At 44.5% G+C, this 26,352-nt stretch overlaps 1 protein-coding gene and 2 pseudogenes across 1 annotated transcript; 1 reads left to right on the forward strand and 2 right to left on the reverse strand.

Annotated features, from left to right (window-relative positions):
* Positions 1-2,347: 2,347 nt before the first annotated feature.
* On the reverse strand, positions 2,348-3,313 carry LOC124250261 (olfactory receptor 2A1/2A42-like). The gene has a single exon (XM_046682086.1). The coding sequence runs from the start codon at positions 3,311-3,313 to the stop codon at positions 2,348-2,350; it is 966 nt and encodes a 321-aa protein (XP_046538042.1).
* Positions 3,314-13,394: 10,081 nt separating this feature from the next.
* LOC124249976 (olfactory receptor 13H1-like) lies at positions 13,395-14,325 on the reverse strand (annotated as a pseudogene).
* A 3,073-nt stretch (positions 14,326-17,398) lies between these two features.
* Positions 17,399-18,167, forward strand: LOC124249979 (ras-related protein Rab-40B-like; annotated as a pseudogene).
* The last annotated feature ends 8,185 nt before the right edge of the window (positions 18,168-26,352 follow it).

Genomic DNA, 26,352 nt, shown 5'->3' on the forward strand with positions numbered 1-26,352 from the left:
TTACCACCATCATTATCATCACCATCATCATCATCACCACCATCATCATCATCACCATCAAAGAACGATAATGCCATGAAACACTGTTACAGATTAGCATCACTATCTGGAGAGGGACTTTGGCTGTCCCAGCATCACACAGTCAGGCAGAGCCCCAGACCTCTTCCCCTCACAGCCTGGAGCCCTTCTCCTTCAAGAAGGACCCACTTACCTTCTCCTTCTTGGTCTGTCTGGAGCCAAGGACAAAGCTCTGATTACCCCCTTGATCCAGGAGCTCTGGGGCTGGCTGGGATCACAGGAATCAGAGATTTCAATCTTTGGCTCTGGCCACAGGATGAAAGCCTTGAGGACTCGACCCACAGAGAATTCTGCTCATTACCAACTCCGTGCCTTTGTGCCCTATGTGAAGGCAGTGGGAGGTGGGGAGTGTGGAGCCTCTGCTTCCCTAGAGGCTGTGGCCTCCACCACATTCCCTCTTCCTGGGCTTCTCCATCCCACGCTCCTTCTGAACTCCTGCCTCCGGGATATCTCAGATGGACTGGATTCTGTCTGCTCCTGTCATCACATAAGAAACCCGCAATCTTCACCCTGATGTTTGAGGGCCCCTGAAGTTTGCCCCTACCCATCTCCCCATCCTGGCCCCACTTCCCCACACCCCATGCCTGGCAGTATGTCTGGGGAGCTGAAATAAGCTCTATGCTTATGATTTGTGCTCTTTCCTGTATGGCCGCCATGGTTCAATCAATCACAAAGGTAAAAATAGCCTTTTTAAGGGCCTTATTGTAGAAAATGAAAATACTAGCTATTGACGATGGTGGTGGATGTGTGGGCTCCACACTTTTCCCCACGTGCTTGGGCAAGGGGTTTGAACATCATCACCAACAGTTTTCTCTTCCATAAATGGGTCATAAAAATAGTACCTACCTCCTCGTGTTGTGTGTGTGTCTGATGATCAAAATAAATCATGATTCTAAGTGATTAGCACAATGCCTCGTTCTTTCCATGCCATCAGTAAATGCTCACTAGTCATGCCCAACCTCAGAGCCTCAGCTCCAGGGCCAGCAATAGTTCTTGTCATATTGTGAGCACTCAATATGTGTTTGTAGAATGAATGAATGAGTAAGCAAATGACTGTTGTCATTTGTTGAATGCCTACTTTATGCCAGATGCCTGTTTAAGTTTTTTATAAAAAGCGAATCAGTTCCGTAAGTCACAAACAGTGTTAAAAATAGAATAGAGCAGAGAATATCAGCATCTCAGGGCATAAGAGGAAGTGAAGTTTCAGATACCTCCATGCCTGTGTCTGTGTCTATACCTACATCTATATCCCTTTTTCTCTACTTACATCCATATCTATATCTATTTCATGTCCATGTCGAATTCAATGTTGATGTATCTGTATGTCTATTTCTATGTCCATGTCAATATCCATCTTAATTTTAGCTTCTACATTTAAGTGAGATCTTACAGCATTTTTCTTTCTCTGTCTGGCTTATTTCACTTAGCACAATGCCCTCTAAGTCTGTCTATGTTGTTTCAAATGGCTCTAGAACCTGACTGCCTGCACTTGACTATCACTCATCACTTACTAGCCATATGTGTTACCTCGTTTATTTGTGCCTTTGTTTTCTCACCCATTAAACGTATAGAATGAGGGTCACAGTGCTAGCAACCTCATAAGGTTATTCTGCAGCTGAACACATAAAGCCCTTATAAAAATGCTTGGCACATACAAACTCTATATGAAGTGTAACCTATAATGTCTGTGTGACAATGGATGTCTTACATTGGATTGGGGGCCCCAAAACCCATAAAATCCATGCCTGACATACCTTATTTATTACACCCTGACAATGATTCTATTGGGTCAGTCTTTTGTCCTTTATCAGGGGTCAGCAAACTATGGCCTTCTGCCTGTTGGCCATGGCCCTCAAGCTAGAAACAGTTTTCATGTTACTAAATGGTCAAAAAGAAAATCAAGAGAAGAATATTTTTTGACAATGAGCATTATATAAAATTCAAATTTCAGTGTTCATAAATAAAGGGATTTTTTGGAACACAGCCACACTCATTCATTCATGTATCATCTATGGCTGCTCCCAGGCCACAATGGTGTAGCTGAGCAGTTGCGACAGAGAGCATATAGCTGGGAAAACTGAAAATAGTTACTATCTGATCCTTTATAGGAAGTGTTGGTGGGCCCCTGACCTATGCACAGAAATTCATAGAGATAGAATGCACCAAAAGGCACTCAGCGATTCAGAGAGCTAAAGGAATGTGTATAAGATGACAAAGCTACGCGTCAGAGCTGGGAGGAGCTTCCAGCTCTGTTTCCGGTTCCTCCAGGTCAGCGAAGCGCAGCGCGCGACCCCCGGAGCCGGGCAAGGGCATAGCGGGCTGCCGCATGCACCTCGCGGTTTCGAAGACTGTAGATGAGCGGGTTCAGGACTGGCGTGATGACAAGATAGAAAACAGCCACCAGCTTGTGGCGCTTGGCGGGGAGAGCGCTGGATCCCCGGGGGCTCAGGTACATGGCGGTCACCGTGCCGTAGAAGAGACCCACCACGGCCAGGTGAGAGCTGCAGGTGGACAGTGCCTTGAAGCGGCTATTGGCGGAAGGTAGCTGGCCCACGGCGACCAGAATCAAGGCGTAGGAGGCAAGGATGAAGGCCAAGGGCACGAAGAGGATGGGCGTGCCCAAGCCATAGACCAGCATGTGATTGGCAGTGGTGTCCGCACACGCCGTCCTCAGCACAGCGGGCAGCTCGCAGAAGAAGTGGTCCACCGGGGGCCTCCCGGGGCAGAAGGGCAGGCGCAGCGCAGCCGCGGCGTTGGGCACAGACAACAGAAAGCCCAGCGCCCACGCGGTGGCGGCCAGGGCTGCACAGCGTGGGGGTGTCATAATGGCCGAGTAGCGCAGGGGCTGGCACACGGCCAGGCAGCGGTCCAGCGCCATGGCAGCGAGGAGAATGGTCTCGCAGCTGCCCAGGGAGATCCCCACGTAAAGCTGGGCCCCGCAGCGTGCCGGGGAGAGGGTTGCTCGGCGTGCCACCATGTGCACCAGCGCCTGCGGGAGTGTGGTGCTCACATACGCGGTGTCCAGCAGCGCCAGGTGGGCGAGCAGGCGGTACATGGGCCGGTGCAGCCGCTGGTCTAGTGCGATCAGCCCCAATAGGGCGCCGTTGCCCAGTACTGTGGCCAGATAGGCCGCCAGGAGGGCGGCCCACAGCAAGGGCCGCAGGGGTGGCGGGGTCCACAGCCCCAGCAGCACGAAGTCCGAGGTCCCTGTCTCATTCCAGTTGGCCGCGCCCATCCTGAGGGAGAGAGGTAGCTGTGAGGCTCCACTGCAGCCACTTCTGGGGCTGGGGGTGTTGGCACTGATCTTTTTCCTTTGTCTCTTTGCTTTCTTACCTCCTCCTCCTTCCCTCCCTCTCTCTGTCTCTCTGTTTCTTTTTCTCTCCTTCTCTCTCTCCCTCTCTTCCTCCCTCCTCCCTCCTCCCTTCTCTGTCTCTCTCCCGTCCTCCTCCCTCTTATCTCTCTAGTCCTACCAAACTCTGCATTCTCTTTCCCTTTCTTTTTGCAATATGTTTTTCCTCTTCACTCCCTTCCTCTGTCTCAACTTTGTCTTTGCGCAGTGCCAGCCAGGTTACTCCCAACCTTTCCAAACAGGACTTATGTCTCTCTTAAGATAGCAATCAGTGTATGCTGGTGGGAATGCAAACTGGTACAGCCACTATGGAAAACAGTATGGACATTTCTCAAAATGTTAAAAATAGAAATACCATATGATCCAGCTATCCCACTTCTGGGTATTTATCCAAAGAATAGGAAAACACTAATTCTAAAAGATATATGCACCACTGTGTTCATTCCAGCATTATTCACAATAGCCAAGACCTGGAAGCAAGCCAAGTGTCTATCAATGAATGAATGGATAAGGAAGATGTGGTATATATATACAACGGAATGCTACTCAGGCATAAAAAAAGATTAAATTGTGCCATTTGCAACAACATGGATGGACCTTGAGGATATTATGCTAAGTGAAATAAGACAAATACCACATGATTTCACTCACATGAGGAAGATAAACAAACAGATAGATACAGAGAACAGATTAGTGGTTACCAGAAGGGAAGGAGATGAGGGGAGGGTGAAAGGGGTAAAGGGGAACATGTACATGGTGGTGTATGAAAGCTAGGCTTTCTGTGAACACAATGCAGTCTACAGAGAAATTGATATATAATAACGCATACTTGAAATTTACACAATGTTATAAACCAATGTGACCTCAATAAAATAATTTTTAAAATAAAAAATAAATAAAGTAATGATCATAAAATCCATCTCACAGGATTGGGAAGGTTGCATGAATGGATACACCCAGCACAGTGCCTCATTCACAATATTGTATTTTTATTCCTCTCCTCTCTCTTGTTTCTCCATCTGTCTTCCCACACCCTTCATCCTTCTCTGGTCTTCCTGTCATTTCTTATGCTCCTGGTTCCCTCTTTCCTCTGCCTCTTACCTCATATTTCTCTGTATCCACATCTTGCTTTCTGTTTCACAATGATAATACCAGCAGCTGCCATTGTTTGAACACTGTGGGTGGGCCACACATTCCACTAAGCACCGTGTATGCACTAACTCACTTATTTGCAAGGAAAGTGGTATTATTATTATTCCCATTTTACACATGAGGAAACAAATGCTGAGACACATCTTTTGTTAATGTCAACCAGAGGAAAAAACAAACCAAAAACCAAGTCTTGCCTGACTGTTGAGGCCAGGCTTTTAACCATCACATCCAGCTCTATTCTTTTCTCCTCTCTCTGCCTTTTGAATCCACATTCGTCTCATTTCCTTCTCTTGTCTTCTTGCATTGGCTGAGAACTTGAGGACAGGGTTGAATGGTGGCCATGACAACAGAGATTCTTGCCTTCTCCTGACCTTTGTAAGGATTCAACTAATGTTTACTGGTGTCTTTTCTTTACATCCTTTATCAGATTAAGGAAAGTTACCCCTTCTTCTAATCTACTAAGATATTTGTTTATTTGGATCATAAGTAAATGCTGTATTATATCTAATACTTTTCTGACATTTATTGCTTTTCATCATCATACATTATTCTTCATCCTGTTAACGTGAATTAGAGTCATGCACCACATAACGACGTTTTGGTCAACAACGGACCACATATACGATGGTGGCCCCATAAGATTAGTACCATAGAGCATAGGTGTGTAGCAGGCTATACTGTCTAGGTTTGTGTAAGTATACTCTGTGATGTTCACACAGTGATAAAATTGCCTAACAATGCATTTCTCAGAATGTATCCCTGTCATTCAGTGACACATGGCTGTACACTGATATACATTCGAACAGTTATATCTAATAGTTTTTGAGCACCAATTATGTCCTAGGAAGTAATTCAGGAGCTTTTATGTGGATTAATACATTTAATCCTCATAAATACCCTATGAGGTAAGTTTTCTTCTTAATATTGCTATGTTATTACTATTTTCCTGTTATTGCCATCTTATAAATGAGAAAACTGAGGTATAGAGAGGTGAACTAATTTGCCCAAGTTAATACAGCCATTTAAACTTTCAGGGTGTGATTCAAACCTAAACATTCTCAATTTGGAACCAATAATCTTCTCTCTATGCCATTCCAGTTATATTGAATATTTCATCTTTACATTCCTGGAATAAAACTTACTTGTTTCATGTTGTATACATATTTTGTTAGAATGCTGGTTTTGCTTAATTACAAGTTTATTTGGGTCTTTTGTTTCATATTGATTATACTTTTAGACTGTGTTTCCTGTACTATTTTGACCAATTATCAGATCAAAATTATCCGTGCCTGACAAAAGTTTCGTCAACTATCAATCTTTTGACCAGTTATCAATCAAAAATTATCCATGCCTGAAATAAACTAGATGGCATTGTATCTTTTTCTCTTTTCTGTAATGTTTTGTACAGGAATTGCTTGATCAATTACTTGGGAGATTTAGTAAAACCTCATTCTGTTCTCTCTCCACTTCTCTCTCTCTCCTATTTTATTTCCTCTCTTCTCCCTTATCCGTTTCCCTCCATTTCTGTCTTCACCTCTCTTTTTGGTCTTCTCATCCTGTGGCAAGGGCATGTGTGTGTACACGTGGGGGTCACAGGAACCCATTCCCCCGGTGGGTCATGACCCCCATCCCCAAACATAAGCCCAGGGGTCATTTACACACCGCCCAGTCCCACCTTCTCTGCCACCTTCTTTTCACCTCTTATGCTCTCCCTTCATTTCTTTCTCTACACTCCTCTCATCTTGCTCCATGGACCAGGCACAGATTCTGAAAGCCCCTTTTTCCACTCCATGGACCAAGCTCAGTTACCCTGAGTCCACAGTCATGCTTCAGGAGTCTGCAAACCCCCAACATTAAATTGTGAGTTGCCTTTGTCCATTTTGCTGGAATGAGGGCAATTTTCTCTAAGAGCTCATGACCCACACAAGAGAGAGCCATGGTCATCACCTCCTTGCTCTCTCTCTTCCTAACTCCTCTTTCCCTTCCCCTCTCTGGGGTTGTCTTCTCCTTCCCCCGTTTCCTCTTGATCTCTCACAATCCTTTCATTTCTATTTCTCCTTTCCTCTCCTTATTTCATTGCTTCTGTATTCCATGGTTTTCTTCCATTTCTATTTATTCTGTGTCTTATTTTCTCTGCGGTGTCCTGCTGTGGATCCTCCAGTTGGGTCTTTCATTTTCCCTCTCTCACTCCCGCTTCCCTCTCTTCCTTCCTTAGTCTCTATTTCTCTTTTTCCTTTTTCTTCCTGCTTTCCAGCTTTATTTGTCTCTATGTCTTTCTCTTTCCTTTCCCTCTGCCTGTCCCTTATTTTCACACATCTGTTTTCTCTCTGCTCTCTTGTCTTTCCTTCCCTCCCTATCACTCTCGTGGTTCCTTGCAGTTCTCAATTTTCTCCTCTCCCTACAGATTTCTCTGTCTCTGATAGTCACTTTCTTCACCTCCTCTCAGGCTATTCCTCTGCATCATCATTCTTCCCTTCATCTTCCTGCTTTCCTCTCTCCTTCATCTCTCAACATCCTTCCCAACTTTTTCCCTGGCTTCTCCCTCCTCCTTTTCCTTCCTTCTCCTGCTTTGTACCAGTGGCTGCTGTCAGTCCATTCTGGGGAGAGCTGGGCTTATGACTCTGGTCTCCACTCCTCCTCTCTAAGCACAGGGCCTGGAACAGACAAGCACAGGGCAGGCAGTGAACACATGAGAAATCTGGCCTGGTCCTCCACCAGGAGAAGACCACTCCTAGGAAGTCTATAGAGGGCACCCATCTTTCAGAAGTCACAGGGAATTTGTTGGCCTTGTTCCCAGCTGACCTCATCCCTGGGGCTGACCCCAGAGCCTTCAATGAGGAAATTCCCGTATATATTTGTTGAAAGAATGGAGGACAGTGGCTGAGAGTGGGGGTCTCTGCAACTGATTGGTTCTGTGAAGATTCTGCCTTTGTCATGGAATAATGGTGTAGACTCTCTGACCCTCAGTTTCCTCATTTGTAAGGTGATGACAATTACTATACCTAAGTCACAAACATTTGAAGAATATATTGGTTAAGTAAAGAGTGTTATAAGAGCATTATAATCCTAACCTGATTACTGTTTCAATAGGTAATGAGTTCCAATTCCTACCTAGGACTGGTCTATTGGGCATTCTGTAGCGTGAAAGCTGAAATTGTTGTTAAGTAAAGAAGCATTTAGAGTCTATACAGAAGTATGTCTAGATCTGCTGAAATTAATGTAGAAGCCAGCAAGAGGTCTTTGCTACAACTTTTTAGAAAGAGAATAATTATATAGAGTGTGTGCGTGCTTTCTTCTTTATTCAGCAAATATACTTTGTGAATAATTTGCAGGCTAGATTTGGTGTTAGGTGCTGGAGATATAATGATGAGCAAAGTTGGCATACTTCCTTTCATTTTAGAGTTATTTAATTTATCTTCAACGTGGCCTAGATAGATTTCCAGATCTGTGGTAAAATCTCTAATAATAAGTTGTTTCTTTAGATTGCTACAATATCAACTTTATTCTCATTTTAAACTAATGTTGGAGGATACAGTCTCAAATTAACTTCTGACAATTTTCAATTTGTGCATACCAGATCTCTAATTAAAAAGTGTCTCATAGTCATTTAGCTTCCCATTAAATTGTACATATTTGACATAACATTAATATCATAAATTCCGCGAGATGTTGAGTTTTACACTTATGACTTAGTACAATTTTCTTAAAAGTCAATAAAATCTCTGAAAATCAGAAATTCTGTTGGAGTAAAAAGGGTGAAACCCTGCCTAAATATTTTTGCTTTACAAATAAAAAACACTTATCTGAAAAATGTTTATACACATAAAGCCCTAAGAAAACTGCCTGTCACATGGAATGTGCCCTATGAGTGTAACTATTATAATTGTTGTTGTTATGATTATTACTGTTATAATCTATTACTTTTATTGATGTTGTTGGTATCTCCCCGTACACCAAGCTCCAGCCATTATAGGACACTGGTTCTTAATCTCTTTTGTATCAGGGCTCCTTTTGAGAGTGCGGAAAAGACACAGATCTTTCCCCAGGAAATATCCCATGCATAACATTTTGCATATAAATTTGGAGGTGATTGGTCCCTGAGCCAATTCTAGGGCCCTTGAGGAGAACAGTGTGTTCAAAGCTTTGTGAAACCATGTTATAGGAAAAATACTGAAAGAATTAAATATATTTAGACTTGTGAAGGAAGGACCAAGGGAGACTTTTTTAAAAAATGCTTAGCAGACTTTCTCTTCAAAGACTTAAAGAAATGTTCTCAAATTTCCTAGGACTATAACTCTCATTAACACTGAATTGTTTTCATCTCAGAATAAAGACAGATGGTGCTGAAAGCCCCCCGTTTCCTGATCCTCTCTCATCCTTCCCTCAACTCATTGAGGGCATCCCCTCTGGTCTTGTCTGCTGCAGTGGCCACTGTCTTGTCTCCCATCTCCAGATTCAATACTAGTGATTTTCCTGAGCAACATATTAATCATGTCCCTCCCCTGCTTGAAAATCTTCAATGGGTCTCCTTGGCCTCCAGGATAAGGTGGAAATTCCTTAACACTCTTACGAGACCCTTCATCCCTTGGAATATCTTTCCAGCACCCCCAGCACCTTCCACTTATACATCAGTCTCTAGAGACCTTTATGCCTTGCTGTTCACCCACTCAAGCATTTATTGAACACCCGCTGAACAAATGTTAGGAACTGTGCTGGGCCCTGGGGTTCATTAGAGAAACTCATAGATGATGTCCTTCCTCTCACGGAATGTATATTGCAGCTTAGGAGGGAGATAACCAACCAACTAACAATTAATCAGTCCTGTAATTTCATAGAGAGACTATGCATTATGGAGGAAATACTAGGGTGTAATATGATAGAATGTGATCAGCAAGTGGGTTATTTTAAAGCAGAGGCCAGTGAATGTAACACTTGAGTCATATGTTAGATATGTGGATATCCTGAAGACGAGGAGGATCCACAAAGTGAAGATCTGGAGAAAGAACATTCAAGGTGGAGGAGCAGCAAGTGAAAATGTCCTGAGGCAGGAGTAGCTTGGTTGGTTTAACAGACAGAAGGTCAGTGGCCAGAGTGTTGTGAGTAAAAGGAAAGATAATATGGGTGAGGATGGAGAGGCCAGCACGGGGCAGATCATGTAGGAGCTAGAAGACATGGAGCACGACAGAGGGCACAATTCTGATTTGCAAAACCTGAGGTAATCAGAGAAAAGTTGTGGGTTCTAGTCTCTGAGTGAACAGGGGTCTTATGCATGTGCAGCTGTGTTCATAATTTGATGAATGTAATGAATGTTAAGAATCCTTGCTCTCCAAATACTCCCACATTTTGGAAGGCAACTTGGTCTCTTGAAATTGTTGTTTTTTAGGGCTTTGGGGAAGGGCAAAAAATAGTGTCTACAATAGGCAATTGTATACATGACTCTGGGGCTCAGGAGAGGGATGATGGCTAGAGATGGAGATTTGGGATGATCAAATGCCCTCAGCACTTAAAAAACAACTGAAGTCATGGGTGCAGGTGAGGCCATATGGGAGAGGTGCATGCAGAGCTAGTGTGTGCCATTCGGGTCACGACAGTCTTTGAGGAGAAAAATCACCCTCATAAACACACTCACTCATAAGTGATTTTGCACGTTGGGATCTCTGAAGCACAAAAATGCCTGCATGTGAGTCTCCCCAGGAATCCATGACCTGCCACAGACTCACCTCCATACAGAAATCTCCTAATTCCTTCTTCACCATGAGGCAGCTTCAAAGCTCCACATCCCCATAGCAGGGCAGTCAGATGGTTGCCCAAGACTAGCAGTGGTCACTCTGTCTGGGATTCATGGTGCTGGGACTAAGAAGCTGAGACGGTGGCAAGAAGTCCAATTGGCCTCATCACAGGAAGAGTTAAAGTGTTCTAACTGGTTCCTTGGAGAACCTTGTCACGAAGGACTGAAGGAGGTAACTATCAGTCTCCCCATTTTGAACATGCACCCCAGGCCAGGGCTCTGGGCACCACCCTCAGCTCCCACAAGGAACCCTAATTGGCCATCACTAATGAGGTTTTGGTGGGGAGGCCTTGGCACAAGAGCACAGACTCTCTTGGGTTCTTCTGGGACCTCTGCCTACCCTCTCTGGATGCAAGAATTGAAGGCAGTCTGGGAGGAAACCTTGCTTATTTCTTTGTCTTTTGTATTTTCCTCCCTCTTTCCTTCTCTTCCTGTCTTTTCCTTTTTCATAGATCTTTTTAAATATCTCCCCATCCATTTCTCTGAAGTTCTCTCTCTGCCTCCCTTTTCAGTTTCTCATCATTCTTTATATCTCTGCCTTTTTTCCTTAGTCTTTCTCTGCTGTAGTCTTTGCAAATATCTCTATTTGTCTCCCTGTCACCACCTTTCTGTCCCTCACTCTGTTTCATTTCTCTTTGTCTCTCTGACTCACCTGGTCAGTATCTGCATCTCTGGTTTCTTCTACTCTCTGTCTCTCTCTGACTTTCTCTATTTACTTCTCTATTTCTCTCCTAGGATTTCTTTCTATCTGAAGGTGCTTTTCTCCCACTCTTTCACTTTCTCTCCCACCATATTGTCACTCTCCTTCTCCCATATTGTCCCTTTTCCTCTTTTTTGTCATCTGTCCTTAAAAATAGTATGATTTTTTTCAGGGTCATGAAACTCAATTTTTTAACAATCAATACAATTTTATATATAGGCACTGCTCTAAAATTAAGGAAACAAGCATGTGAATTTTGTAATCAGCGTAGTACCTACACACACCATAGACCCAAAGACACATCATGGACTGTAGGTACTTTGAATTCAGGAATCACAGATACTTTATCTCTACTCTACGGCCTCAGCACCCAGCATGGGTCCTTCACATGTGTATGCTATGTGACTGTGGAGTGATGGGATAAATCCATACCAAGACTATATGTGTGGCTGAAGGCATGTCATGACCCCGGTTCTTCTTTAAAAAACTATGGAGCTTGACCTTACTTTATTCCATAAATATGCTTTAAGGTCACCTTTGCACAAGACAGTTAGCATCACCTGCCTCCCTTAGCCGTCATCGAGACCATAGTCTCACTGTGATTTCAGCACCACGGACAGATCTCACATAACAGAGGGGTAGGGCAGATTGAGTCAAAGGCTTAACCATGGAGATAGTTGCCTGCCTGCTTTCTCCGTGCGAAGTACCAGTCTTTCCTATAAAGATAATATCGAACTTATGGACAAGGAAACAATGCAAGTAAAGTAATTTGGAGAGTTTAGTACACAGCAGTAGTTAAACATGCCACCTATGATAATGATTTTCAAAATTCTCTGCAAAATGGGAAAGTATGACACCTCTGTCATAGGGGATAGTGTAGAGTCAGCCAGGCCAGGTCAGAAGGGAACCACAGCCAGCTGAAGACTTAATATCTAGTCTTTTCCTTGCAATATGCAGCAATGATATGCTGCAAGGGGGCATCACATCAGATGAACTGGTTTCAATCTTGCCTGTACCAGTGTCAAGTGGCGGGTCTTGGGCTAGTCTGTCACTCTTTGTGCTTCAATTTTCCCCTTTTGCCAAATGGGACCACACTAGAGAGCACTGGAGAGGGAAGGGAGGGTGTTGGGAGAAGCAATCATCACTGGGTCCTGAGTATCCATGCAGCTTCTTGAAGAGAATGCCAGGACTACAAACCTGACTACTCTTTCCCAAAGACAATTCTCAGGCTTGCATTGGCGGTGAGAAACCTTGCAGCATGAAAGTACGTCTCCTACAAGGAGAAAGAGCACACTTGCTTCCACTGACTACAAAGAGTAAATCCTCCAAACTCAGTGTTCCTCTCCTGTAATGCAACCCACTGCACACGTCGTTATCCATCAAAAGCTCTTTGCGATTGTCCCTGTGGGACTTAGACAGCATGGATAACTGACACAAACAAACATGAAGCACTAGCTACTTCTTTAGCTGGAGTACTAAAGTCCTTTGTCTCTGACCCAGTAGTCTCTTGTCTTCTACCAACATCTTCTACCATTTATACCTAGAGTGAAATCCGAGATCTTTCATAGCTCCTGACAGAAACACACTGCCCAGGTAGGAAAGCACAAGTTGGCAGGTGCCACTCTTGCAGCAGTACAAATGCTTCTAAAATGCACACACCATTTGTGGCTTCCTAGAGTGAGCTACTGAGGCAGCAGATAAGACTACAGTCAGTTCTTACTGGGGGCTGGCCTCTGTGGCCTGAAACAGGCTGTAAGAGTAGTCAATATGTGAAGGGCACCATCTAGTCATCCCTTTTCCCCTTCAGTCATTGAGAATTTCTAGAACAGTTTCCTTCTTGTCCACATCACACACACACACACACACACACAGACTGACCTTGCTTGATTTCCTCAGGGAAAATAGTATAGAACCACATTTTTTAAGGAAGATCAGCCCTGAGCTAACATCTGCTGCCAATTTTCCTCTTTTTTTGCTGAGGAAGACTGGACCTGAGCTAACATCCATGCCTGTCTTCCTCTACTTTATATGTGAGACACCTGCCACAGCATGGCTTGATGAGTGGTGCCATGTCCACACCGGGGATCTGAACCGGTGGACCCCGGGCCGCGAAAGCGGAATGTGTGAACTTAACCACTACGCCACTGGGCTGGCCCCAGAACCACTTTTTAAAATATGAGTTTTTGTGTGTTTCTGTGTAAGTGTGTATAAATGTGTAAGTGTGTCTATCCTCCATAGAACTGTTGCAAAGAAATAACACACAGTTCACAGCCTGAACTAGGCAATCCAGAATATTAATTTATTTCTTTTTCCCTCAGCAGCACATCTTAGAGGTTAATCTTTTTCCCCAAGTGGCTCCTGAAGGTCCCTTTCATGTCTTTGTTCTGCAGGCTGTAGATGAGGGGTTCATCACGAGGGTGAGGATGTCATAGGAGATGGAGATGATCTTGTCTCAGTCATGGATGGTCTTATTCTGAGGCATCATATACATGAAGGTGGCCATGCTGTAGAAGAGGGCCACCACTGTGAGATGTGATCCACATGTAGAAAAGGCCTTGCCACAGCCCTCCATGGGCCACATCTGCAGCACAGCCACCAGGACCCTTCCATAGGAACCCACAATGAAAGCAAAAGGAGCCAGCAGGGTCAGGGCACTGGTGCCCACCATGAACAACTCGTAGAACTTCAGGTCAGAGCAGGCAAGCTTGAGCAGAGCCAGGAGCTCACATGAGAAGTGATTGATGACCTGGTGACCACAGAACTCCAAGGGCATAGTCAGCATGGGAACCACAGTCAGAAGGAAGGCTGCAGTCCATGAGGTCCCAGCCAACAGGCCACAAAGTTAGGGCCCCATGCACAGAGAGTAGTGCAGGGGGTCAACAGTGGCCACACAGTGATCATAGGCCTTGGTGGCCAACAGAAGACACTCCACAACTCTCAGATAAAGTCCCACAGCCATCTAGGCTGAACACTGTCCTCGTGAGATGATAGGAATAGTCACTAAACAGTTGATGAGCATCTTGGGCACACTGGATGTGGTGCAGCACGTGTCCAGGAAGACAGGTTGCTGAGGAAGAAGCACACGGGCGTGTGGAGCCGGGGATTATAGTAGAGCAGGAGCAGGATGAGGCTTTTCCCTAAAAGGGTGATGACAGAGGATGTGAGGAACAGGCAGAAGAAGATGGTCTGAGCCCGTGGGTACTGGAAGAGCCCAACCAGAAGGAAGTAGACCTCCTCTGTGCTGTTCTGGCTGTCCATGCTCCTGCTGAAACTCTAGCCGCTTAGAAAAATATGGATCATCTTCAGGGGGTGTTCAGAGACTGGCAACTTCATATAAATAATGTTTGAGTCTTTCAAGCACCAACATTAATGTGTTGGGAACTGCTATCTGGATTCTTACCCATTTACCCTCCATTGCTGTGTCCCATGCTGGGAATGTTGCTTAATAGATTCTACCATTCAGCAGCACTCATTGACTCATTCAATTAATCATCCACTGATTTGTGGATTGATGGATTGTTGGATGGGTTCAGTCATTCATTCCTTGATTCTTTTAAAATTGGTTAATTGCTTTTTTCACTCATTCATTTATAGTTGAGTCATTCAGAATGAATCCATTGGATTCATTCATCCTTTCTATAATGTAATCACTCACTCACTCAACGAACATTTTTGAGCAGCTACTAACTAGGTCAAGACTCTATCCCAAGCAATGGAATTACAGTGGAGAACAAGGGAAACAGGATCTGTCCTCATAGAATTGACAGCCTAAAGGAAAATTGGGAAAGCAACACTAGTATGTTTATGTAAGTTTGGTTCACATTTGTGCTTAATTGGCTCACTTATTAGGAATGAAAACATTTAGAATCATCTAGAGATTGGAATGTGACCTGCCTTCTTCAGATGAGGATTCTCTCCAGCTTATTTACTACAGTGTCTGGGACACTGAAGACTTCTGTCAGTCACTTGATGTCTCATTGAAGCTGTCAACTTTTTCTCCTGTCCTGCTTCACACGTTGATATATCCAGCTGGTCCCCATTTATATTTGAGTTTATGAGTAATGATCTCAAAATAGTCTTCTATCTTCCCACTAAAGTGTGGGATATGCAGATGGCTCCTTCCTTCATTTATTAATCCTTCAGATGAATAGCTTAACTTTTTTATTAATGTCACAATAGTTTTTAACGTTGTGAAATTTCAGTTATACATTATTATTTGTCAGTCACAATATATATGTGCTCCTTTACCCATTATGACCACCCCCAACCCCTTTCCTCTCTGGAAACCACTAATCTGATCTCATTGTCCATGTGTTCCTTTATCCTCTGCATATGAGTGAAATCATATGGTGTCTGTCTTTCTCTGTCTGGCTTACCTCACTTAACATAATACCCTCAAGTTCCATCCATGTTGTTGCAAATGGGATGATTTTGTCTTTTTTATGGCTGAGTAGTATTCCATTGTCTGTGTATAATATATATATATATATACACACACCACACATCTTTTTTATCCTGAATGACTTAATTTTTGATTTTAAAACTGATATGTATAATAATGTTGGATTTTTTGGTCTACAGTTCCATGACTTCTGTCACATGTATAGATTTGTGTTAATACCATCGGAATGGAGATAGCATTGTGTAAGACCTCAAGTGTGACTTTTGTCCAGGTTTAAATCCTAGTTCTGTGTCTCAGTAGCTGTTCAAACTTGGAAAACCCACTGAGGATCCTGAGCTCATCTGTAAAGTGGAAAGAAAGAATCTCCCTCCCAGGAATGCTGGGAGGATTACATGCAATTATGTTTAAGTACTAAGCACAGACTGTAGCTCATTGTAGGTATAAATTAAGGCAACTACTTATGTCAGTAACGTCTTCAATGTTCAATTAATTACATTCAAAATTTTCAGACATAGAAATTAATGCAAAGACAAAGAAATAAAATAAAACCCATTGGTCCACTACCAGATTTAGCCACTGTTACTTTTTAGTATAACTCATTTGCAATATTTTTCTGTGAACATACACCCATGCATACACGCATATAAGAAGCAAAACAGAAATATGTACATCATTCTATTTTCTAGCTGCTTTTTCTCTTATCAAGATAGCACTGACATAGTCCATAGAAATAAATCAGATTTGTTTCTTTCAAGTTATGACATTTTCCAAAGCATTAGTATATGTGTCATTGTTCATGTAATTAATCCCTCATTTTGAACAGTTAGATTCTTCCCATTTTTTGATTACTGTAAACAATAATTTCTTAAGCATTATTTTGCACACCTTAGCACACTTGTAAGATTATTTCCTTAAGATAATTATCAAGAAGTGAAATCTCCTAGCACTGGGTAAGGCTAGATATTTAAAATCGTGTTAAGAACAAAGTGGAGATATAAAGGAAATCTAGAAGAAAAATAGCGAGCCCTGCCATTCATTCATTCATTCATTCATTCATTCATTACTTTGACAAATGTTTACTACCTGTTTCCTAGGAGTCTGTTCTAGGTATAGGGACAAGTAATAAAGAAGTTAATGTGCCTGAAATCAAAATTATTCCAACTGTAAGTGGAGCCAAGGATATAGACAGCAGCTATGTGGATAAATCAACAAACAAACCCTGAAACCCTGCAGTGGGATATCAAGGGAACTGATGACAAAAGGTATACAGACAGTGCTGGTCTTTTTGTCCTCAATGAGGAATCTGGACATCCTTAGGGAAAAGAGTCCCCTGAGGGAGCTGATTGTGACAACTACCTCACATGAAGAGTCACTGTGTTCTGGAAGCTGGTGTCACCATCACCAAGTCCAGTCACTGCTCATGGTCTCAGCTCTTCATCTAAAAATGGGAAGAATTGCCCCAACTATGCGGAGAGGTGAGTTAGGGGGTTGAGTGAGAGGAGAGCAGCAAGGCAGAAGGCTGGCCGAGTCCATCCTGGACACTGAGTAAACACAAGCTCTCCTACCTTTCCCTTTACCAACCCAGAGGCTCCCACTGCTCCTGGAATGACCAAAGACCTTGCTGTGTTCTGACCATGATCCATTCGCAGAGAACCTCCCAGCATAGATTGATGAATGGGTGGGTGGATAGGATGGATGGATGGATGGATGCAGAGATAAAGCTCTATCAGGTAGAACACCTTCTTCCCACACTTCTCCCCTACCTAGCTACCAGCAGAGTCTAATCCAGGAACTCCCTCTATTTCTTCCATGAAGAAACCACACACACAGGCGGCGGTCGCGGGCAGCGGGTCCGCGGGTCCCGCGTGCCCGGCCGCCCCCTTTGCGCGTCCGCTGGCCGGGCATGGGCACCGGCGCGGCGGTGGCACGATGAGCACCTTGGGCAGCCCGGTGCGCGCCTACGACTTCCTGCTCAAGTTCCTGCTGGTGGGCGACAGCGACGTGGGCAAGGGCGAGATCCTGGCGAGCCTGCAGGACGACGCGGCCGAGTCCCGGTACGGCCACCCGGTCGGGACACGTCTGGGCAGGGAAGATTTTGTACCATATTCCGCTCCTATTCGCGGGGTGCACAGGGTGTGATCCTCGTCTACGACATCGCAAACTGCTGGTCCTTTGATGGCATCGACCGGTGGATCAAGGAGATCGATGAGTCCGCCCCCAGTGTCCCTAAAATCCTTGATCCGCCTGCATCTGGCTTTTAAGCGGCAGCTCCCCACAGAGCAGGCCCAGGCCTACGTGGAGCGCCTGGGCGTGACCTTCTTTGAAGTCAGCCCTCTGCAATTTCAACGTCACCAAGTCATTCACGGAGCTGGCTAGGGTCGTGCTGCTGCGGCATGGGATGGACCGGCTCTAGTGGCCCAGCAAGGTACTGAGCCCGCAGGACCTGTGCTGCCGAGCGGTGGTGTCTTGCACGCCTGTGCACCTGGTGGACAAGCTACCGCTCCCTATCGCCTTAAGAAGCCACCTCAAATCATTCTCGATGGCCAATGGCCCGAACACCAGGATGATGCACGGCCAATCCTACTCCCTCACCACCAGCTCCACTCACAAGAGGAGCAGCCTCCGCAAAGTTAAGGCCTCCTGCCCACCCCAGAGCCCGCCCAAATGCTGCACCAGAAATAGTTGTAAAGTCTCCTAGAAAAGACATAACAAAGACACGGGCTGGAATCTCCAGGAGACTCGGAGCAGTTGCACTGGGAGACGAGAGGCCACCCTAGATCCAAGAGACACCTCCCAGTGGTGACCATACCATTTCCCACAGTGAAGCCCGTCCTGTGGTTCGACTTTGATGTTTCTACACGGATGTGCATGAAGCTCCTGTTTTAGACTTGTGTTTATAAAGGGAAAGTTAGTTCTCTCCTCAACTCTTGATAACATCAAATTTTGAGTGTCACTTATATCATGATTGCAGTGCAACTTTTCCCTTAAAATAACTGCTTTTATAAGAATGGTCATATGTGTGTTATGAGTATAAATTCAAGGGACTCTGAAAAGCAATGATAGACAAATTAGAGTCATCAACATTATGAGAGGGGCTTTTTTTAAACCTCCTTTTTCACGTCAAAGCACTAATTTATAAAATGCTGCAGACACATTAGAGATTATGCACAACAGATCTGTCCGGCTGTGCATGAAATGGGTTTGATAAAGCTTCTGCTATGTTATTTACTACGTTTTGGAATTAATAAGTGATTTATATGCATATTTTTCTGTAAATCTACATTTTTTTGTATAAGATGTGCCACAAGTTATGAAGCTACGGGAAGAAAATGCCAAAGATATCTCTTGTTGTATTGAACATAGCCACAACATAGGCACTACAGATGCAGACTGGCAAGGAAAGTGTCACTCAGAGCTGTTTCGGTAAGGAATGAAGTGAACACTATTATTTAAGAAAATGTTTCTCAACAATAAAATGTGTACTTGTTTCTTGGTAAAAAAGAAGCCACACAGAAGCAGGATTTGGGATGCTGTTGAACTTGGGATAGAAGAGAAAAGTCCCAGGGAGGCCCATGTACAAAGTCTTGGATCCGAGCACTTGCTCAAACAGTATCCCTGAGAATGAAGACATCCTGTCTCTCTCCCTCTCTCTGTCTCTTCCCTTTCAGTAGCCCACAGTCTCCTGACAGTACAATGGGAAAGAGTGGAGCCAGGGCAGGGGAAGAAGAGTGGATTCCTCCCTCCTACCAGAACCTGTGCTGCTGTGAGTGTGCAGGTGACTGCAGGTGGAAACTCACAGTCTGGATGTGTGGATGCCATCTCAGTTACAACGTCTGTTAGTTATGGGGCCTTTCTGAGCATCACACTTCTTACCTTTGAAATGGACAGAGAAATCCTAGAGTAAGCACATCAGAAATCTTGCCACACTTATCTTGGCGAAGTGTCAAGGCCAGATAAATAGGCATCCTCAGAGAAGCATAGAGTGTTCCAGTCCCGCTGTAAAAGAATTCCCTCTTCCATAGGAACAAGAGACTATCCATTTAGAAGGAAATAAATCTAGGGTTTTATGGTATACTCTTTACAAAATTAAATTCTAGATGGTATGACTATCTCATTTTTAAAAATAAAAAAATGATTTTGGGGGCCAGTCCGGTGGTGTGGTGATTAAGTTCGTGTGCTCCACTTTGGCAGGCCGAGATTCACAGGTTCAGGTACCGGGTGCAAACCTACACACCGCTCATCGAGCCATGCTGTGGCAGTGTCCCACATATAAAATAAAGGAAGATTGGCATAGATGTTAGCTAGGGGTAATCTTCCTCACCAAAAAGAAAATAATTTTCATCAGAAACATATGCTGATGTTTATAACCTTGGCATAAGGGAGTTTTCCTTAGAGAAGATATTTTTCTTTGATTTTTGCAAAATCCAAAAGCCATAGAGAAAATGTTTACTAAAAGCATGAGAAAACATATGAATGACAAGACTTGGAGTAAACAGTATGAAGACACATGAAAATCTGGGAGAAAGGATTTGCAACAAATATGGCAAGTAAAGGATTAATATCTAGTATATTTTTAAGCCTCCAGGGATGAATTTGGAAGTAGGAGGGGAAAAAAAATCTAATAAAAGTGATCAATAGCGATGAACCACTAATACAGAGAAAAAAAACTTGTATTGGTAATAAAGGCTTTAAAACACAGCTGTAAAAAAAATCACAAACTTTGTGGCTTTATGTGAGAGAAATTTATTATTTTATAGTCCTGCGAGTCACAAGTGTGACATGATCTTGGTTAAGTTCACTGTGGCAGCAGGGATGCAGTCCTCCAGGAGGTCCTAGGGAAGAGTCCATTTCTTTGACTTTTCCATCTTCCAAGGCTGCCCCATTCCTCCACTCAAGGTCTCCTTCCTCCAACTTGAACCCAGCAGTGTTGCATCTCTTCATGCTTTTCTTCCATCCTCACATCTCGCTCTGACTGCAGCTCAGAAAGAGCCTCTGCTTTTAAGGATTTAAGTGGATAGATGGACCCACTAGGATGGTCCAAGATGATCTCCCCACCTCAAGGCCCACAACCTTAATTACACTTGCAAAGTCCCTTTGCCATGTAAGGTAACACATTCCCAGGTCTGGAGATGAGGCTGCGGACATCTTTGGGGCTGTTACTCTGCCAACAACACTTTCCCTCCCGATCTCCTTCACCAGGGTTGCTTCTTCTCTCCTTCCAGCTCTGAGAGCTTTGCCTGCTCCAGTCTGCCTGATTCACCCCTGTAATGGGAATTATGTGAGTCATTTGCTCAGACTGCAATATCCAGGTCATGACACCTCTTGTCTTCTTCACGCCTGTCTCCCACTCCCTCCGCTTCCCTAAGTGTAGACTTCTTGCTTGATGTTTCCAAGGTGGTTTCACAGACACACCTGGGCAGGACGGGCAGTGATGCTAACCTGACCAAAAGAATCTAATCCCTTTAAAAACATCAAACTAATGGCCCGTAAGCAGGTGAAAAGATGCTCAATATCACTAATCATTTGAAAAAATGCAAATCAAATCCACAATGAAATATGACCTCACACCCATTGAGATGGCTACCATGAAAAAAAGAAAGAAAGAAAATAATGAGTGTTGGGGAAGATTTGGTGAAGTGAAGAAACAGGAACGCTTGTGTGCTGTTGGTGGTGCAGCTCTGTGGAAAACAGAATAGCATTTCCTCACAGAATTAAAACTAGAACTACCATGTGATCCAGTAATTCGACTTCTGAATACACACCCAAAGAACTGAAAGTAGGGTCCAGAAGAGATAGCTGTTCCCCTACGCTTTTAGCAGCACTAATCACAGGGGCCAAAGAAGGAAGCAACCAAGTGCCCGTCAACAACAAGTGGATGAGCACAACGTGCTCTATAGATGCAGTGGAATATCATTCAGCCTTAAAAAGGAAGTGCATCCTGATGCATGCTGCAACGGGGATGAACCTTCAGAACACAATGCCAGGTGAAATAAGTCTGTCTTCAAGGACAAAGAGTGCCAGGGCTGAAAGCAGAGGAATGGGGACTTTTTATTTAATGAATATATAGCGTCAGGTGGTATGATTGAAAAGTTCTAGAGATGGACAGCCATGTTTGCTGCAAAACAATGCGAATGTACTTAATGCCACTGAACTGTATACTTTAAAAAATGGTTAAAATGGTAAATTCTATGTTCTGAATCTTTTACCACACTTCAAAAATAAATAGTAAAAAGCGTGCGTATTCTGATAGATGGATATTAGTTAAAAATGCTTAAAATGGTAAATGTTTATGTTGTGTATTTTAGTAAAATTGAAAATACAGAAGCTAAAATCATTTTTTAAAGAAATGCTTCCTTGGTTTTCCTTGATTCAAGAGCGCCATCTACGGATGGCAAAAGGCACTGGACAATCTCATAGTCATTGCCTCAAACTAGAAGAAAAAAAATGAATATGTTTAAAATTGGTATTTATTTGTGGGTTTTTTTGGTTGTGTTTAATAAAAGGTTTTCACCAAATTCCAGTCATTGCTCACATGGCCTGGAAAGGCTGCAGGACTGTGCATACGTCAGCACCATGCTCCTGTGGGATCCTGCACCCCTGGCGTGGACACAGATGGGTGAGTCAGTGAGGCTGGATGTCACATGCGCTCACCTCCTGGACTGGTGCCTCAGAGCAGAATGAAATGACACAGATACGCCCAGCACTCCTGCTGTCAGCATGGTCCTATGAGGGTGTGCATTTGCCAGGTGAGAACACTGGGCTCAGAGAGCGGAGTCTCCTGACTGTCTCACCCTGAGTCCATGTCACCTTCATCAAGCACCCCATCCTATCTCTGTGAACATCGGGGGCCAGGTGTCCTGGGCCACCTCCAAGATGGAGGATTCCAGACTTGGCTTCTCTCTTCCCCCTTTGGCTTGTGCATTTGGGGTTTGGGAAGGGTCCTAATAGGATAGATATGGGGCAGGAAAAGTGACTGAGACTCCAGTTTGGTTGTCCATGGAGTAGTCTCCAAATGCCCCTTCAACCACACACACACGTGTGCACACACACACATGCACACGTGAAGAGATGTGTCTGGGTTCTCATGGGGCTCGCAAAATGGGGTTCATAAGTGCATTAATCTCTCAGTTTCACACACACTCATGTGAAGTCAATGACTCTCTCACACTGTCTCCTAAGTAGGCACATAGCCACGGGCAAACACATTGTTATGGGCCGCATTGAGGTCTCCCAAAGGTTTTATCTTGAAGCCTTAAGCCCTGGGCTTCAGAATGTGACTGAAATTGGTTCTTAGAGAGGTGACTAAGTTAAAATGAGATCATTGGGGGGGGGCCTAGACCAATCTGACTGGTGTCCTTATAAGAAGGCAAATTTTGGACACAAAACTTGACTTCACACAGAGGAAAGACTGTGTGGGGACACAGCAAGAAGACAGCCATCCACAAACGAATGAAAGAGGCCTCAGGAGAATCCAAACCTGCTGACACTGGACCTCAAACCTCAGGCCTCCAGGACCGTGAGATGATAAATTTCTGTTGTGTGGCAACCCCAGCAAACTAACACACTTGCCTCCACACTCAAGTGACACTCACATACCCACATAATCAGTGCACACCTCCCAGTCATTAACTCACACACAGGGCTTTATCCCCATGTAGGGTCACCCTCACACTTGGGCCGGTCTCACACACAACCGACATATAACACACTCACCCAGGACACACAATCATGCAGCACTTTCTTATCAAACACAGACATACTCACACAGAAAGACTTGGAAACACAGATGGTGCAGACCCATCGGGATTAGACACAGACATTCCCATGGGCAGTCCCACAGAATCACACATGGACACACAGAGTCAGGGACAATCACGTGTGCAATACCAGACACATGACCACTCACAGTCCTAAAGAACACAACCACACAGAGTCACACACACACAGAGGGACACACAATGCATTACAGTCAAGGATGCTCAATCTCCTAGACAGGGAGATGTGCTGGCACATGTCTCAAGGGAAACTGTCACCTCCTCATTGATTTAAAACATAGTGCATTCATAGAGAATCTGAGGTATGTGAGGCCAACAGATCAGGAAACAACTGTCATTGAACAGACAGTTTGTCACTCACAGGCCCTAAGGAGGGCACACGTCATGGCTCAGGGGCCTGACAGGGAGCAGCAGGGTCAGTCAGGAAGCAGAGGGAGGTGAGGAGTGTGGTCAAGGGCCTCTATTGTGGTTTCCACACCAGGGACGGGGCAAGACAGGGTAAGCAGGCTGGGATTGGCTGATTTGAATAATTCACTGTGTTCAGGAGCATAGACGCTGTGCCTAGGGGTCAGGTGCATGGCCCTGGGGTGAGTAGGACAAGTGGATTGTACCCCTGAGTGTGGGAGCCCCTTAAAGGAGGTAGGTAGGGGTGAGGGATCTGGGTTGGACTGTTGGCATAAGAAGGCACACTCTCAGGTGAGTAGTTTACTCTCGCGAGGAGATGACTTGCCCTGAGAGGAGAAGTCCTCCAGGGTCAGCAATGCCCAGATGTTCTATCAGCAGAACACAGACAATAAAATCTGAGTTGGAACAGACATCCTCAGGAACCACGCTGATTCCTTGATTTACCCCTGTGGGCGTGGATGGTCAGCTCACCAACACCACCTCTCTCTACATTCCAAATGATCTTAAGATACATGTAGATCAATATTTATAAACCAGGGGCAATGATGCCCCCTGGGGACATCTAGCAAAGTCTGGAGACTTTTTTGGCTGTCACAACTGGAGGAGGTGCTACTGGCTCATTTGGGTAAAAAAGAGCAAAGTTCTCAACATGCTACATCCACAGAACAGCCCTCTCTCCCACACAAAGAACGGTCCAGCCCCAAATCTCAATACTGCTGAGGCAAGCATATTAGATATGCTAATATCCATGATCTTCCCACAACTCCCAGCTATCCACATCCTGACCTCCACTCCTCCAATGCTCTTGTCCAAACGCCCTTAGCCATCCACTCTCTTTGTCATTTTCTTTATCAATAACCAACACCGCTCCATCACCTCAGTTCAAGCATCTCATTGCCAACATCACCTCCAAAATTCCAGGTCCCTCTTTCTTCTCCTCTGATGCCAAAATCCCTTTATCACTTTGGGACCAACACCCCATTGATTCAACCACTTTCCACTGACCTCATCCCCATCCCAAGGTCACTTTCCAGGGCCAATCACTAGAATCAATCTTCATCCTACACTTGAGTCACTTTTTCATGTTCTTCTTCCTGTTACTCTCTGGGACAAGCCGTACCCTGCACGCGTCTAATTTACATGCTCTCTTCCTCACCTTGAGGACACATTTGCTGGTGTGGATAATCAACTCCCCACTGTCTGTTCTCATGCTAATGTCCTGGGGGGACTCATCTCAGAAGATTCTTAGCTCTGCCTGGGAACTGGACCAGCTCCCCACTCAGGCCCTCCTCCATCAATACCTGCTGCACACCCACTATTCTAGCCTCAGACATCCAACCCTCTCATCTTCATTGTCACTTGATTCCTATATCCTTCATAAAAGTAACGACAAAAGAGAAGAGTTTAATAAATTTTCATAAGAAATTAGGAATAGTTGTTATCTTTTCTATTTGAATTTTTTGATTCTCAGTAAGAAATATGGCACCAGCAGTAACCCAGAAACTTAGCTCCATTTTTGTACCACGCTCCTCAGAGTTTTCATTCCGATGGAGGGAGAGAAGGTAATGAAATAAGCAAAACAGAGAAGCAGTGGCAGCATTGTGATGGAAACAAGGCAGGGATGTGATTTGAGGGCCTATGGGGATGGCAGTCAGTGAGGGCTTCCCAGAGGAGGTTCCCTTTGATCAGAGCCCTGAATACAGACAGGAAATAACCCATGTAAAACCTGGGGTGGAGTGGAGGGAGCAACACCTGCAAAGGCCCTGAGATCAGCTATTTGAGGGGTGGAGAAAGGCCAGTGTGGCTGGAGCCAAGTGATGAAGGGGGAGACAGAGTCACCAAGGGCTTGAAGACCTCATCAGGGCCTGGCATTTCAGAGAACTTTTTGTTTATTCTGAGGGAAGAGGGAAGTGTCTAGGGGTTTTAATCAGGACTGTGCATAACTTCGTATACTCTGGAAGGTTTCTGTTGGCTGCTGAGGGAAGTATTGAAAGGGACTGAAGGATAGTGGAGGGAGCAGGAGACAATGGAAGAAACTGTGGCCACTCAATTGAGAGATGGAGGGATCTGGATGAGGTCATCCTGAATGTGGAAACCCCAAGAAATCACTGTGTGAGTATCTTCCTGGCTCATTTCCTGAATCCTTTCTCTGCGTGACTCTGCATTTCTGCTGCAGGTTCCCATGGCAACCAGAGCTTCGCCTTCCTGACACTCTATCCTATTTGAGAGATGTGATTCATCCACTTATAAGATCATCTGGAAGACACAAAACTGTAGGGAGGAGGGGACCTTTTGGAGGTTGATGGGGAAAAGGGGAGAGGGAGGCTGTGATTATAAAAGGGAGGCATGAGGGAGTATGCTGGGATGGTGGAAACATCCTGAATCCTGATCCTGGTGGTGGGGGCCACACAAAGCTAGCAAAGCGTTAAAATTCATGGAGCCATACAACAAAATTAAGTATTATTAAAAGTACTATTTCAATACTAGTCATCCATTGAATATTATATTGTAGAAGAAGACCCAATAGCAAAAAAAAGGTTTGCTAGGTGTGGTTAAAGGAAAAAAGCAAGATTCCAAAACCCTATCCTCAGTATAATCTCTTTCATGCCAGAAGAGAAACTCAGGAAGAGTATAATCCATGGTTCCCAGACTCTGTGCCAAGATACCCTGCATAGTTTGAATTTGTGAGAAGCAGACAGCTGT

Source organism: Equus quagga, chromosome 13 (assembly GCF_021613505.1).
Source record: "Equus quagga isolate Etosha38 chromosome 13, UCLA_HA_Equagga_1.0, whole genome shotgun sequence".
NCBI classification, from domain to species: Eukaryota; Metazoa; Chordata; class Mammalia; order Perissodactyla; family Equidae; genus Equus; species Equus quagga.

Bases quoted from the DNA above. Each gene is read 5' to 3' on its own strand.
- LOC124250261 (XM_046682086.1), bottom strand. From the start codon at position 3,313: ATGGGCGCGGCCAACTGGAATGAGACAGGGACCTCGGACTTCGTGCTG.